The sequence below is a fragment of the Myodes glareolus genome, chromosome 17 (genome assembly GCF_982192425.1).
Source record: "Myodes glareolus chromosome 17, mMyoGla1.1, whole genome shotgun sequence".
NCBI classification, from domain to species: domain Eukaryota; kingdom Metazoa; phylum Chordata; class Mammalia; order Rodentia; family Cricetidae; genus Myodes; species Myodes glareolus.
Genome location: NC_142042.1, coordinates 56,645,449 through 56,662,059, shown reverse-complemented (window position 1 = coordinate 56,662,059; position 16,611 = coordinate 56,645,449). Strand labels below are relative to the sequence as shown.

Here is a 16,611-nt window from a genome sequence, read left to right as displayed (position 1 = left end):
CTACTCCCGCTCTCTTCCTTTCTGCCATTTATTTCTCTAAGGAGGCAGCTTTCTTTCCCTCTGTCTCTCTCTTTTCTTTCTCTTCTCCTCTCTCTCTGTATCTCTCTGTCTCCCGTTCTCTCTTTCTTCCCCCATTCTCTTTATCTCAATAAACTCTACCTTCAAAAGCTCTGTCTGTATGGTGTGTTTGTCTCCTGCCTAGGGTCCTAACCCAAGATCCCAGCTCGTGCAGAACTTATAACAGGGCTGACCACTCTGGACTGGATAACTAATGAGGGATCGCATTGCTGGGAGAGACTGCTCCATCTCTCAGCAGCTGTCCTTGGCTGCCTATAGTTCTGTGCTGGGATAGGACCCTGTGAGATCTCTCTCTGCCACATTAGTATGTCTATTTGGTATTGTCATTGTTCAGGACTTGTTTGGCCATACTGTTGGCCATATAAGCCTCTCCAACTTAAGTGTGGGTTAGGTGTCTACCACCTATGTTCCACTTTTGTCTCTACTGTCATGGTTCTGATCACACGTCACAGTCATTGCTTAGCAATCATCCTTTGCTCCCCGCTCTGAGGAGCTGAATGCCACACGCCTGACTCACTCCTGTGTTCCTGGCCTCTAGAACACTGCTGGAAGAGGGAAAGCTCTGGCCTAAGAAGAAAACACAAGAGCTCTGCTGCCTTTGAGCCGCTTCCTGCCCACATGAAGCCTAACATGATTAGAATCTACCAATGGGCTCGTGTTAAGAAGCTGAGTACAGGCAAGGCCATAGCAGCTAACTCTAATGATGCTTATACATTCTGGTCACACTGAGAGAGCTCTTACTATTCTTCAGCTATTTATGGTAAATACCTAGGTTCATGTTCTAAAATTTTAGCTAAGGGACAGCAAGATGCCTCAGCAGGTAAGGGCGCTTGCTGCCATGCCTGACAACTTGAGTTCTCTCTCTGGGCCTCACCTGGTGAAAGAAAGAGATTTAGCTTCCACAGGCTATCCTCTGATTTCTACAATTGACAAAGAACGCACACAAAATAACACAGGCAAACAAACAAAACCTTTCAGATTTTAGTTAAGGGTGGCATTTCTCTTTTGGTATGATTCTGTTTCATCAGTGACTTCCTTTCTAGTTCACATCTTTAGAAAAGCTTTGGTAAGAGTGGCTGAGGTTGGGAAAGGAGCTTAAGGTTGGAACAGAGAGAAGGCAAGCCCTACTTTGTGGGTACGTAGGCTAATGAAGCACACTGTCAGCCAACAGAGAAGCAGGCCTCTGGTTGTAGTATAGCTTTGTCTTCCTTTAACAAAGCCCTTTAGCCCTAAAAATCTTTCATGAACTAGAGCTGAATGACTAACGAAGACAGTGCTCTGAGAAAACAAGACTCCCAGATGGAGGCCTTCCAAAAAGTCAAAGCCATTGTCACCGGCACACCAGTCTCCAGGGCCATGTTTCCGCAGTTTGCCTTCCAAGCTTTCCCTAAACAAACTGCTCATCCAGTCCCCACTCCCAGCATAAAAGTGGCAGCCCTTCCCAGTATTCTGTGACAGGGAACCTTCCTTGATGAGAGCTGTCCCAAATCACTCTCCGAAAGCCCATAGTGAAGGTAGGCTTTAGAGTTCTCTGACAAAGTGCGGCCTGGAGACCAGAGGGGGCTCTAGAAGCTGAGAGGCCTCACTTCGCCCTCATCTGCTCTTCCCACGTGCACAAGTGAGCTACTCCAACAAAGGCAAGAAAGGTAATTCCATCTTTCTGGAAAGCACAGAGGTGACAAACGTACCTTAGTGCTCCTTCGTGTGTTGTCAAAAAGCTCCACTTTGAAGCACGCACCATTAAGACACACCGTGGCTGACGGCTCTGAGACCTCGACTTGGGACAGGGTCAGAGCGCTGAGCTGCTCTTCCAGGGACAGGCTGAGGCCTTCGCTCTCCAGTTCTGTCGGGTCCAGGGCCTTGGAAGAACAGAGAGAGGGTGAGAATGGGACAGAAGGGAGCAGCTTTCTTTCCAGCTGATTTCTAACACTCAAGAGCAATATATCTTTTTTATCTCTGGTACTGTGGAAAAGGCCCTGCCTAAAGCATGACCCTGAAGGGTTTCACCAAGCTAAAAGCCTGTCAGCCAGGTTACATGGTCATTCTGTTTTCATAGTTCATACAGCTGGCAGTCAAAGAATAGCACTAACCTTCTACAATGAGTAATACCATAACTGAGGATTCTAGATGCGCCTGTGTCTGAGTTTTCATAAGCCTCGGGACTGACCGACAGTCACCACATAAGCTTATGACATTCTGAGACATTAAAGAATTCACAAATGGATTCCTTAACAAAATGTCACTCCCTGGTCTAAAATAGTATGTACCTAAAACAAACAAACAAAAAATGATTTAAAAAAAAAGTAAATTTGCTGCCATGGGAATCATGAGAACTAACAAACATTAATATAAAGTATAAGAAATCAGTCTCTTCTCCACCCATTAAAGTCCTGCAGACCAGTGTTTTCCTTCACTTGAGAGCCTGGGCCCCGGCTATGGAGGACTCCAGAGGTGACAGCAGACTGGGCCCCGGTTATGGAGGACTCCAGAGGTGACAGCAGACTGGGCCCCGGTTATGGAGGACTCCAGAGGTGACAGCAGACTGGGCCCCGGTTATGGAGGACTCCAGAGGTGACAGCAGACTGGAGCGGTGGTTCTCAGCTGTCCTCATGCTGTGACCTTTAATACAGTGCCTCATGCTGTGGTGAGCCCAATCATAAAACTATTTTCATTGCTACTTCATAACTGTAATTTTCTACTGTTACGAACCATAATGTAAACATCTGTATTTTCTGATGACCCAGGCAGCTCCTGTGACCCCACAGGGCTGTGACCCCTAAGTTGGAAGCCATGGACCAGTGTGTTCTCTCACCGACTTCAGCAGAGAGAGGTGGCAGCAGCACTGGCGAAGTCGCAGAAGCTGGGACAGGACGTGCACGGTGCTGGGTCTCTGTGAGTCTGCTGGGGTGGAGCACTGGGCCACGCTGGACCCAAACTCCTGCGCCACTTCCAAGAGAGAAGACAAGACCCAGAGAGGGCAGGATTTAAAACAGGGAAATCTGGGAAGAACTGAGAACTGGGTGAGGCTGGTTAGCCTGTTTTTGATCTGAGATTCAATAATTTAGCTGTGACATACTTTTTAAAGAAAAAGGTTTTGAGTGCTATGTGTGCCATGGTATGCACGTGGAGGTTAGAAGACAACCCCAAGGACTCAGCTCCACCCTCCTTCCACTACATGGGTCCCAGGGATTGAACTCGGGTTGCGGGCCTGGTGCCCAGCACCTTCATCAGCTGAGCCTTCTTAACAGCTCTGTAACATACGTTTATGGAGTCAGATGAAGTACTGGGGTTTTTGGTGGCCTTGCCTATATTTTAAATACTGCAGATTTAAAAAACAGAAAGAAGTCCTTATGTTTTGAGATCAGTGTACTTTCTTCCGGCTTAACAAGCTTTGATAACACGTAGTCTCTCTGGTACCTGGGGCCCACAAGCTGTTTCTGCTATTTTAACAGCTAGTAGTCCCCTCTCAGTGGCTGCATGCTTGAATGTCTCTGGCTTACCTCTACTGAATGGATTATCAGGGCTTCTTCCAGGGTGGCTGCCTCTTCCTTCGTGTCTCTTTAGATAGGACTGCAGAGCTGACCTATCTCAGAACAAGAAAGGAAATACACATATTATGGTCACTAAAGCCAGACTGCCTACAGCGGCAGCTACTTAACTAGGAGCAGGGTCTGGGCAGGTTATAGGCTGCACTGGCTAAACAATGCTCAGCTCACAGCAAACAGGAGCCACAGACAAAGCAATAATCAATTATTATTATCATTATTTTCAAAACAAAAACTTTTGAAAATTTGTAGTAAGTATAAAGTACAAGAAGACAAACACCATCCCTGGAAAGAGAAAGTGCCATCAGAAGGGAGCAGACGGAGATTTCCGGGAACGACAAGAGTTCTGGAGGAAGTGCAGAGAACAAACAATCCCAAAGACTACAAAGCTGTTTTTGATTTGAGCTCCAGTGAGATGCTGAGTGGTAGGTTAAAGGTCAAAGAGAGTCATTATCCAAAACAGCCCCAAAAGAGCAGAGATTCCACACCCTGATTTCTATGGAAACAAGTCAATTAAAAGTCGGGTCAAGAATCTGCCTTCAATGTGTATGGGAGACAGAGAAAAATCAAGGAAAAGGGAGGGAGGAGAAAAGGCAATAAGAAAAAATGCAGAGTTTGGAGGCTTTCCAGAATATAAAGATGTAACATGTTAGGGTCATACATGAAACTGAAGGAAACCTAAGTCCAGACTTCTCCCCAAGCCAAGAGAGGGAAAACCAAAGCACCAGAGAAGGTGCTTCTTCACGGCACCCACCTGGACCTTGCAAGAAAGACGTCATAAACAGCCTGTTCGTCCTCAGAGAGCTTTAAATGGTGCAGCTGAAATCTACGCTGGGGGAGCGGCACCTGCAAGATGGGAGGAGGAAGCTCTGTAACCAGCAGATACTTCAGAGCAGACACCTAGCACACTGGCCCTCTCATGCCTTCCCTGGAAAGGACTGTGCCAACATAGCATCGGGGACTGCTCTAAGGAGGGTCTCCTTAGAAGGGACAGGCTCCTGACACAAGGCTGGTCACCCTCCTTCCCTGGCCTCGCTGGGGATAGGCAGAAATCTGGTTACCAAAGGTTTACCGGTGGAATCCAGTTGGTCTTTTGTTCTCCTCAGCAAAAGGCTCCTGGTTAAAATGCTTAACCGTTCTCCTCCTTTCGGTGAACCATTGTCAACCTGACTCTTCCAAAGACTGAACTCATCAAACGGGGAACAGCGGAGAAACCTTTTGTAGGGCCAGGAAGAGCAGGGAGAAGATGGAATTAGTGTTCAAAGTAAGACACAATGAAAACAAACCAGAACTGTTACCTGTCACCCCATCCCATCTGAAAATGAATTCCATAGCAATGTCTAAGGCCAAACGGACACACGCCAATCAGAACCACATTGTAAAGATGTGCATTGGACATGAACACTGAAAACAGTCACAACAGGACATACACAGCTAGAATTTATTACTAAAGCATCAATGTTAGCAAAGACATGCCAAAGTCTTTTACGGGCATATTTGAAAAGATAAGCATTTTGAAATTGGCATTTTTTTCTGTTAGCAATCCTGCCCTCAGTCCAAGTATTTTAAAGCAAAGTAGCCTAAAACAGTCACTAGACTGAAGAGTGGTAACTCAAGCTGCTCTGTACTTTTACATAAATAGAAAATACCGGTATCAGCCTGAGAACTGACAGTACTGTCTCATGCATACCCATCCTTTGCCTTTAAAGCTTGCTACCTGCTACACAAGACAACCTGGACACAGACACACTTCATCACTAAACGCGAAATAATGACGAAGGGTTGCAGTCTAGGGATGGGGGTTCACATTAATGACCCCCAAGAGGTCACTCACTTCATTAGTGAATACATATCCAACAGGTTGTTCTGAATGGGGGTTCCCGTGACAGCCCACCGGGCTTGAGCTTGTAGCTTACACACAGCGATGGATGTCTGAACCCGAGGGTTCTTCACGTTATGAGCTTCATCCAATATGATTCGAGCCCAGACTACTTGAAGCAAAGGTGCTGAGATGCCCTGGAAGAGACAAAGTCATAGCCAACACCAGTAAGGGGACATGCATGTTTCTCAAGAAGATGAGGGGACACGGCCAGTAAGTGCTGAGCATTAGACTATGTGTGCTTTCACCTACACTTCCCTGGCATCCTCTCCTCCCCGGCATCCCCAAGCATTTCCTCCCCGGCATCCCCAAGCCTCTCCTCCCCGGCATCCCCAAGCATTTCCTCCCCGGCATCCCTAAACCTCTCCTCCCTGGTATCCCTAAGCCTCAATTCCCTGGCATCCTCAAACCTTACCTCCACACTGAGGTTTGAACCTGGGACCTCTCCCTCATGCTTCGTTGTGGGAATCTCCTTGGCCAGAAGGCTGTAAGTAGTAATCACGATGTCATATGTAGAGAGTCTGCATGGATACAATACAAAGCAAACAGTAAACAATTCCTCCTGGAGTCTACCACAAACAGAGTTGATTTCTTTATTAAAAAGGCCTGAGGAACTGGGGAGACAGAATAGCTCAGTGGTAGGGTGCTTGCCTAGTATGCTCAAGGCTCTGGGTTCAACTCCCAGTACTGCAAAAACAAAATTTAGGACAGGAAGAATGATAGCAGAACTGACACTGAGTAATTATGTCCTTGGTACACACATGCACTCTCCCTGTCCCTCTGTGTGTATGAACATATGAACTATGAGGCAGGTTTTTCTACCAGAGTTCTCTCCCTCTTACCAACGTGACCATTTTTACTACAGTGTGTTCACTCTAGCCAGAACTCTTCCCATCCAATGAGTTAGAAAAGAAAATCTCTAGCTGCAGTCACAGTAAGTCTGCAATGACCCGGTCAGAACACAGTAGGGCAGGGCTGGAAACTGATATCTGATGATCTGAGGTGGGCGATGCCAACGGTCCCTTCTCACTACCACTTTACAACAGGTCTGTGAAAACCCATTAACTCAGGCTGGGTTTCCGAGCTTCACTTAGTAAGCGTTCAGCTCACCTCCTACATTATTTACAAGGCTCCTAGGAAAGGCATGAATCGTATTTGAATAGATTTAATATCATGTACCTCAGAGACAGCAATAAACTCTTTAGGTGTAAAATGATACACCTAATTCCAAATGGCAGTACCATCTATGAATCCTCAGCATAAAATATAAGTGACTGATGTCTCTGAGTACAAGCCTGTTGTGCTCAAAGTGCAAATCAAGTGAGCTCCAATTGTTTCTAAGGCTCTAGAGCAGAAGCGGGCAACAGCAAAGGCTGCATTCTGCCAGTGTGTTGTCAGATTAAGGTCACCCTCTCAAGACGGCTCAGGTTAGGAGCACATGCTGCTATCCAACACACTGCGTGGCTCGTAACTACCAGTAACTCCAGTTTCAGGGACTCTGATGCCCTCTTCTGGCCTCTACAGGTACCTGCATGCATGTGGTGCACATACATAACACTCATAAACATTAAATAAACACATTAAAAAATAAATAAGCCTTTAAAATTAAAAAAAATATTTAAAAATAAAAGTCATCAATCTGGTAATTGACCCCTGGATGACACCTGTACAGTCTTGTGGGACACAAAATATCCAGTAGCAAAGGTTGGAGAGTGCCCACATGGGAGGAGGAACAGCAGTGGTCCTCATCTTTGGTTAAACAGTAAGCATTTGCCTCAGATTTTCACATCCCAGTTAAAAACAGAAAACAGTTCCTTTAAATTAACAGGCAGGTCTAGATGTAGTTCAGTGGTAGGTGCTTACCCAGAATGCTCCAAGTATTCAATCCCCAGCACTGGAACCATAAGATACAGACTAACATCTGGGGTGATTTTTTTCTCCTGCCCAAGCATCCCCTTTCAAGAATTTTTATTTAAGTCTAACAATTCTGCATCTAAAACTCTTAAGTCTAAACTTTTGAAATCATTTATGTATGAAAATGCAGCATAAACACTCACATACCCACACGGCCTACAGTAGGCAGATGCTACTGAGAAAGCATGGAAGACTAGGTGTTTCCTTTCACGCTTAGGGAAATGGAAGATGAGTTCTAGAATTAGACCTCAGTGTCCGAGAGAGACGCTGACATTTCTCCATTCCCCAGGGTTTAGCAGGGGATGTGGCTGCCACCTGGAGGCAGCTCAGGCACTGCAAGCCACTCACAGGGCAGCTTTGGCCAGAGAGAGTGACCAGCAGGCAGCAAAGTAAAACTACTGAACCGAGACGGATCTGATTGCAAGCTGTCTGACAAGGAGACTGAAAATTTCCACACACATCATTAGCCCTGACAAAGGGAAGAAACAGGCAAACAGAAAGGCAAAATGACTCTTAGATGGGTTGCGGACGCGTCCAAGCACTTCCGACTTACACTTTGGCTTGCCGACTTCTGTTTGGCCCATGGTAGAGACAGATTCTGAGCTTGTTGCTGTGCACACGTTTCTCTACCTCATTCTTCCAGTGATGAATCAGGGAAGCGGGGCAGACAATTAGTGTTCCGTTGGAAGTAAAAACAGAGGAGTCTTGAGGGGGGAGAGCAATAACAAGTTATATTTATTGAACAGCCTTGAGCAGTAACTTCCTCTTGACTGACTTTATCCCTTCAATCAATATTTTTAACTACTGTTTTATTTCTACACAAAGCAAACGGAATAGGAAATGGAAGCAAATTTAAACCAAAGCACTTAATTATTTATTTTCTCCTATAAAAATGTAGATTCTGAGTGTAAAGACAGGGAGGAAAGTGGGCAGTGTGTGGCCGTCTAAAAAGCAATGCTCTTTCACAGTGGCCAGAAGCGGAAGCAGGCCCTTTCCTAAGGCCTCCTGAGATGATTAACTACAGGGAATTATTGGTGCTTTTCCCATGAAAATCTTAATTTAATGTACTTCCATATTAAAATATAAATACAAGGTCAGGCAGTGATGGCGCATGCCTTTAATCCCAGAACTCGGGAGGCAGAGGCAGGTAGATCTCTGTGAGTTCGAGTCTGGTCTGGTCTAAAAGTGAATTCCAGAACAGCCAGAGCTGTTACACAGAGAAACCCTGTCTCAAAAAAAAAAAAAAAAGCCACAAAAAATAAATAAATTAAAAAATACACACATACACCAAAAACTATATGTAAAATAGAGCCCCTATGTAAGTAGAAAAAGCCTCTTCCAAGACAAGTCAAATGCTACTTGGAATCATCTAGTGATGCACACTGCCCCTCATCTCCATGTGTGCTGTGTGCTGCACAGCAAGGGTGGAGGCCCAGCTGCAACAGTGTTTACCATGGGCCCTGAGAGCGGAGCACACCCTTCTACCCACACAGCAAAGCAGGACCTGTGTTCGTGTTCTCAGTGATTTACAGCATTAACAGATAATATACAGCATCTTCATGAAGATGTTATAGTCAACGATATATATCCAATTGTTGGCTATACTGAGCATTTTGAATATTCACCCTTTTAAAAAGCACATTAATTTGGATTACCTGAGAGTTTATTCCCAACATCAACAGAAAATAGTAATTACTCTTTTTGAACTCTTTTACCTCCAGAGAACCTTTTCTAAGTTTAAATAAATGGGGGGGGGTCATTTATAACTGACATATTCAACATTAAGAAAACACAGGAAAGTAGCCAATGCAGTTTTCCAACAGATTAATTAGATGTTTCTTTCATGGCTTGAAACTCTCCCTCTGTCGGTTCAAATAAGGTTGGAAATGGCAGGAGGTGCTTCTATCTACCATTCTTGGAGAGCCACGTCACAGTCAGGCTTTTGTCCTTTTCCTTGCTTTTCTCCTGATTCTTCTTGGTTAGGATGAGTGCAATCATTGTCAGGGTTTTTCCTAAGCCCATATCATCCGCTGGAAAATAAGACACGGAGAGTCAACACAGCTTCAGCAGACTCCTCTGGCAGAAACTGACCCACTCCCTGTCCTACCTGCTCCCTGCCCCAGTGGGGTCTTTGCTTTAGCAAAGATGATCTGCTATTTTATATGGAGAGCTAGGTCAGACACTCAGAACACAGTAGTTAGATCTTGTTCTACCCCAGTTTCTCTGCTACAGTGGCATTTTTCTAACAGTGGATTGGGTGACTCTTAGTTCCATGTCATTTGGTCTTTCTGTTATTTCCAAAAGCAACAACGTCGAGCTAACATACCCTATCACCTACTCTACTGATGCTGCACGGCTCCAACAGTCTGTCATGCACTTCTTTTATCTATCAAAGGTCAGAAATGAACACATTATATACAAGTGTGTGCATGTGTATATATGCATGCATGTATGTGTGTGTGTGTGTGTGTGTGTGTATGTGTATGTGTGTGTATGCGCCCACGAGCGCATCACGTACCAAGGCACATGTGTGAAATCAGTTCTCATTCCACTTTTTATGTGAATTTCAGAAATCAAGCTCAGGTCACCAGACTTTTACATGTGTCGTTTGCTGAGCCAACTCACTAGCCCTGACACTGTCTGTGTCATGCCCTGTCCCTGTACCAGTCACTGAGTTTACCTAACTTATTCTTCATACCACATGTGACACACAGGCTCACTCAGGTTGCTAGATTCATTCAAAATAATCATTGTGCTCAAGCAGAAGTAAAATGTGAGCACACAGGCTTTGTATGATTCAAGTTCTGCTTCTGCCACAGCCCAGGAGTCAATACAGGCAGCCTGTCTACCAACCTGAGAGCCCTGCTCTCAACTTTAGGCTAGGCTGCCCTTAGCCTTTGGAGGGAACATGTAAGGAAGACTCTCACATTTCAGAATGAAGGAGGGACTAACTCTGCCCATACCATTTGTATACGATGTGGTTCTGTGCCAAACACCACCTTTCCTTCCGAAGGATGGAATCCTGGTGTCTATCGGGATGAAACAGCCTAAGTGACGAGCTTCTAGAAAACTCCCGTGGGCACTGGGGTTCCAGAATGCTTTGATGGCTGGAAACATTCTCCAACCTACTACTTGGATGTAAGTGTGACGCAAAGACTGCTCCCAGGATTTTGTCCCGTGAGCCTTCTGCTGCTTTGATTTGTGGAAGTTATAGTCGTGGGATGGACTAGATATTATGGGTTCTACTACAGATCTCTGAACCCAGGGCACATAGAGCTAACAATGGGTGGCCTTAGCTTCCTTCAACACTCACAGCAAAATCATGACCAATTTGATATTGTGGTGATGGCCTGTGTTCCTGGAATGCTGGCCCCCATTCTCATGTTCCACAGCTTCTAGAGCCTGTGGAGCCAGCAAGGAATAAACCCTCTGCTTGGTCAGGGGCAGCTAATGTTGGCTGCCAACACTTCCTCAGGTAGGCTCTGCATTTTTAACCAAGTTCTTAACATTTCTACACTTTAACTTCCCATCTGAAACAGTGGACACACTTTCCTCACAGTGTTGTGACATTCAGTGAAACAATGCAGCCAGGCTAACCTAGTATCTAAGAATCCCGCAACTGTTGGCTCTCATCAGAATAAACTTACCCAGAATCCCTCCTTGAGGTTTCTGACTTTCCCGCCACAGTAACCAGGCTAATGCCTGCTTCTGGTGGAGAAGCAAAGGGACCTGACAAAAACAAGTCAAACATCAGACTGAATTCCTACGAAGGCTATGGCGGGCCCTGGCTTCATTCTACTCTTCCTTCATACAGGTGAGCCCTCTATAGTTTGCTGTTGCCACAGCCACTGTTCCTCCCATCTGCTACGCTGATGCCTTTGCTACGGCTAATGATTGGCACCTATAGTAGGACGCTCCTGTCCATGTCTCCACACCCATTAAAAGCCCATGTTTGTCTTCTCAATTAGAAGTCAGGTTGTTTTTTTTCTTTTTCAACCAAACCTCTGATGGCCACTCGGCTTTTACTAGCCTTTCTGTCTTTTTCATGATCCTTACATTTGACTCTCTTCTCTGCCTAACAGCCTAGTATGGAATGCTGGTCACAGGTTGTTGTAGCCCTTGAGCTAGTGACTTCCCCCCCGGTCCTTCCGTGTTCCCGTTTCCCTTGCACTCTGGGAGAGTATGAACCTTCACAAAGTGGCCACAAGTGCAGAGTGCATCTTGAGCATTCAAACCTAAGTTCACTTGCCAATGCCAAGCTCCACTGCCAGGGCTTCTCCTTACTCAGGAGCATTACCTGCTCCCCCAGTGCAGGGAGGATGACAGTCATTCACCATTCGTGAACACCAACCCGTGTCTCCTCCCTCACCACCACCGCACTGTCCTGGGTTGTTTCTATCCTCTTTGCTCTCTAAATAACTGCAATTTTTTTTAAGGCATAAAAGTACTTACTGAGCCAGATGATGTTTTCCTTATTCCGAGTTCCTTTTGGACTTTATATATGTGGCCTATGACACAATGCAGGGTGTTCTTTATCTCTGTCTAGGGTCACATTTGTTTTGTGAATCTCCATCCCCAGCAGATCATTACAAATGACAACTGGCAACTACAGGAGAAGCCACTAAGGCATTTATCTGCAGGCTCCAGTTCTCTCTGCAGGGCGCTGCACACTCTACAGTGCTAGTCTTCCCGGCTCACCTTCAGGCCAGCTGGGTCTTCTGCCACTGCTGTCTCACCGGGACAAGACTCCAGTGACCGATGCAGCTCGTCAATGGCTTCACTTGTGATCTTCCATACATTATGAAGGCGATGTTGGTTCATATGGCCTGTGAACAGACAAGCGTTACCCAAAGATGTCAAGTGCCATGACCCGAGGGATGAGGATGTAGTGTGGTCGTGTGTATAGTAGAGCATAATGCCTGCCTTGCATACATGGATTTGATCCGCAGCACCATACAAAATAAGATACATGAGACCCTGACTTTCAAAAAAAGGCAAATCAAGTATCATATTCTGATAAAGCCTCAAAAATGTAATTATTTGCCAAATGATGGATCTGTATTGAGTGAAAATTCCTACCCTAAGGCTCTACTGACCTCCCAAGCTTCTCCACTCCCATTCTGTTTGCGCAACTACATGAACTATAATTTAGAATAGAATGATTTCTAATCCTTGTCTAGAGATGAAGATCGCACTTGAGGCCTTGAACAGGACAGGCAAACACTACCACTGAGTTACATCTTCAGCCAGGTCTCTGGGACTTTTGATTATTTGTTTTTCAGTTCTGAAAGGGAGTGGACAGAAAGGTCATGCTGTGTAGTAATTCTGGAAGCAAAGGTCTCTGGGTTCAAAGACGAAAAGCCAGTGAGAGTAAAAGCCATGCATGAAGTCCTCTGTGCAGACAGAAAGCTGATCCCTGAGGTGCAGGTCACCAGCTGACTACGTATCCTAATACACTGTTTGCCCTCTTAGCCCACAAGGATGAGCTACCCAAGCTGTTCGCACTTCTGGGGGAAAGCATTCTGGTACAAGGTTTCTAGACAACAGGAAACTTTAATTTCTAAAATGCCTTAAAACTATCTTACTAGAATTCTTTGCAAGACTTATCACATGCTCTTTTACCTCAATAACCTGCAATAATTTAATGTTTCTCTAGGTGACTTCGTCACTGTCATGGAATGGAATAATGAGCAGCCAAGACTGTTACGCTATGTAAGCATGTGCTTTCTCAATGCCTCTAAGTTCAAACACCACCCCATCTATTAGACACTCCCTAGCAACGCTGCCCTTCAAGGTTTTAGGGCTCTAGTGGTTCTCATTGGGAGAGAACTGCTTTTGCTGTCCTAATTTCTACCAGCCCACTTCCACTCCCAGCTCCTGACTGGTAAACCAAGTCTTCAGATAGCACAGTGAAGACTGTCTGGGGCTGGGTGTGGAGGTGCACACCTTTAGTCCCAGCACTCGGGAGGCAGAGGCAGGCAGATCTCCTTGAACACAAGGTCAACCTGGTCTACAAAAAGTCCCAGGCCAGACAGGGATACACAGTGAGACCCTGTATCAAAAGAGAGAGAGAGAGAAAGAGAGAGAGAGAGAGAAAGAGAGAAAAGAAAAGAAAAGAAAAGAAAAAAAAGAAAAAGCCAAGACTGCTTGGGAGCTGCAAAGTTGTCTGCAAAGTTCACAATGGGAACTTAGCTAACTAGGGAATTACTGCTTTCTGCATGTCTGTAAATCATTGGTCACCACTCACATCATTCTGTTCTGCTTCAGTGCAAACCTCACCTCTCATATGGGGATAGATTAAAACCACAGCTGCTGCTCCACCTCCCTCATAAAAAGCTAGCATTCACACACATCACTGTATCCTGTGTGCTGACCTCTGGGTCAGTGGATGGGCACACGGCATACGGCAGTAACCAGTCCCTAGCCTCAGAGACCTAAAACAACTGTTCCAGGCTCAATAGAGAATCAAGGTCTCTTAACATATGTGCAACTTTCTATTCAAAAATGGCTTCCCCTTCTTGTGGGCACAAAGACAGCTGCTAGGTAGCACATAACTACAGCATCAGCTCGTCACAGTAGGGCTGAATCCGTGGCTCTTACCTCTTGAGCTCTGGCTTGATCCTTCAGCAGTGCCCTGGTGGCCTGCCTTTAGTCCTAGAGAGCCTGCAAGCTGGCCATCCTGAGTGGGAAGGGGCTGGGGAGGCACGAAGCGCGGAGGGTCCGCAACGGTTTTGGTGTGGTCACTCTGCTGTGATTCCCGAGAGCTACAGTTCTCCTTAGCCCCTGCTCCACAGACAAGGGAAGAACAGATTAAAGCGAGAGAAACAAGCAGGGGCAGTGCAGACGCAGTCAGGAGAGGCTTCACTTCAACTGTGCTCAGGCCACAGGAAGTAGGAATGCTTTTACAAACAATAGATAGCATTAGAAGAAAGCTCAGAAGCAAACAGTAAAACTGGGGGAAAAAAAAAGAACACAATCTTTATCAAAATGTTTCTGTCAAGTTCACAAACACAGAGTTCTGGGGCAAACCCCATCTTACCTTGCTCTGGGGAGAGAGCCAGGGCACTGAGGGCGTCCTCCAATGCCTGGATTTGCTTAAGCAACTTCTCACCCTTGTCAGGGAGAGCCTGGATATTCACTGCAGCCAGTGTGCCCTAAAAAACAGATCCTATCAAAGGGAACTGGCCTCTCAAGTTATTAACTTCAGATTCAAATGGCTTAGCATGCTGAAATTCTAAAAATATCTTGTAATTATGAATGTAAAAACCAGGATTAAAAAGCTAAACAAAACCCCAACTAGCTGCCTAAGCCTAAACATAGGAAAGGCAGGTATTAAATGGGCACCTATTATAGGGCACCTATAGAGCCCTCTCAGGAAGCTACTCAGTTCTGTGAGGGTCTCCCAGCTACACACACCCTAACCTCAGGGCGGTGCTTCTCAACCTTCCTAATACTGTGACCTTTAATACGGTCCCTCATGTTGTGATGACCCCCAACCATAAAATTATTTTCATCGCTACTTCCTAAGTGTAATTTTGCTATTGTCATGAATCCTAATGTAAATATCCAATGGTCTTAGACGACCACTGTAAAAGGGTCCTTCCACCCCCACCAGGGCCGTGATTCAAGGGCTAAGAACCACCACTTTAGAGACAAAGCACAAGTCAAGACTGGCCTGCCTTTTTTTTTTTAATTTTATTTATTTTTAATTACATGTATTTGTATGTGTCTGTGTGTGAGTATGCAGATGTAGATGCAGGGGCCCAAGGAGGCAAGAAAAGGGCATGAGACCCCCTGGAGCTGAGGTTACAGGCAGTTTTGAGTCACCTGATGTGGGTGCTGGGAACCGCACCGGGGTCTTCTGCAAAAGCAGTATAACTGCAGAGCCAACACTCACCTTCTTTTGTCTCAGCTGTGTTGTAAGGTTTGCACGCTGGGCTGCTGGGTCAGAAGGCTCGCCCTTCTTGGAGACACCTGAGGCAGCAGGTATCTGTCTTTGCACACACGGATCAGAAAGGTGAAGGTTCCCCTCTTTCTGTGAGTCCACAGGCAAGTCAAAGAGAAGTGGGGACTCTGGCCTACTGGATACACCGTCTTCTTCTTCACTGTCATCGCTGCTGGAGGCAGCATGGCGGACCTTCCCCAAGCAAAGCCCAGGAGCTCCTTCCCAGGAGGCCTGTGCACTGGGGGCATCTGTCCCTGCTCTGCCTTGCGCCTCCCCATTCCTGAGCTGCTCCCTGCTGAGGCATCCTTCTTTCTGGGTCTTGTTTTTTGGGTTCTCACCAGGAACCTTCTGAGGCAAAGGCTGGGTTTCCTTTCCTCTCAGAGGTTCTGGCATGTTTGGGACGTCTTGACTCTCGCTCTCTGACGTCTGAGGAACCACGCATGTTTGTTGAAGCCCATCTCCATGGCCTTGCTTGGAAGCCATTCCTTCAGTCTTCTTAGTTTGAAGCTGAAACTTTGCTTTTTCCTCTTGTTCTTTCCTGACACCTCCAGACTGTCTTTCTGTCACCAGGTCAGGGGAGGGGGCTTTCTCCACGCTGCAATTAGACTTGAGTTTCTGTTCTTTCTTTTGATCCCAGACCTGGTCTTCCTTTTCTTTCTGCTTCTTCTCAGCTGTATTTCCCTCACCTTCCCCTGTGACCAACTGTTTCCAGAGAGCTGCTTTTGGATTATTGTTAAGCACCTTGAATGGGTTTCTTGGCTGGCTGGGAGAATGAGAAAATAACTCAGGTGCCTGCGGAGGCTTGCTGGTTCCATGATGTTCGCTAGGATTAGGATCCTACAGACAATGAAAACAGTACACTGTAAAGAAAATCAAGGCCACCCTTCTGACTAAAATGCCTCTTTGGAGGAAATGGAAACAAAGCAAACGCAATCCATGCCCAGTATAACTTCTGCAGGGAAGAAAGAAAGATGTCAAATTCACAACAAATCTGTTTCTCTCGGTGCCTTGTTCCTTCTCTGTACAGGGTCACAAGAGTGAAGCCCAAGCCAAGCACCTTTAGAGTCACATGTGTACTTCTCCCTTCCTCACAAACATCACACTTCCCAGGTCTAGTCCCCAGGCACTGCACTCTCATAGTCTAGGAACATTAGAGTTACGTTTAGGTTATGTCAAAATCAAGTAAATACTGATCTGTAAAAAGATGGGGAAGTTAACCTCTTTTTCCTAAGGAGGAGGACACTAATGAC

The 16,611-nt window shown here is 45.9% G+C and overlaps 1 protein-coding gene across 1 annotated transcript in view; it reads right to left on the bottom strand.

The window, feature by feature from the left end:
- Ttf2 (transcription termination factor 2) overlaps positions 1–16,611 on the bottom strand; it is a 31,063-nt gene that overhangs the window by 8,249 nt on the left and 6,203 nt on the right. Inside the window, exons 5-18 of the mRNA XM_087897702.1 lie at positions 15,314–16,198; positions 14,456–14,570; positions 14,017–14,199; positions 12,115–12,242; positions 11,064–11,145; positions 9,327–9,446; positions 7,970–8,120; positions 5,918–6,023; positions 5,458–5,639; positions 4,685–4,838; positions 4,378–4,469; positions 3,579–3,661; positions 2,891–3,024; positions 1,767–1,937 (exon numbers count right to left, since the gene is read on the bottom strand). Of these exons, the coding sequence (XP_087753828.1) occupies positions 1,767–1,937; positions 2,891–3,024; positions 3,579–3,661; positions 4,378–4,469; positions 4,685–4,838; positions 5,458–5,639; positions 5,918–6,023; positions 7,970–8,120; positions 9,327–9,446; positions 11,064–11,145; positions 12,115–12,242; positions 14,017–14,199; positions 14,456–14,570; positions 15,314–16,198 (2,586 nt within the window). The remainder of the gene's footprint in view (positions 1–1,766; positions 1,938–2,890; positions 3,025–3,578; positions 3,662–4,377; positions 4,470–4,684; positions 4,839–5,457; positions 5,640–5,917; positions 6,024–7,969; positions 8,121–9,326; positions 9,447–11,063; positions 11,146–12,114; positions 12,243–14,016; positions 14,200–14,455; positions 14,571–15,313; positions 16,199–16,611) is intronic.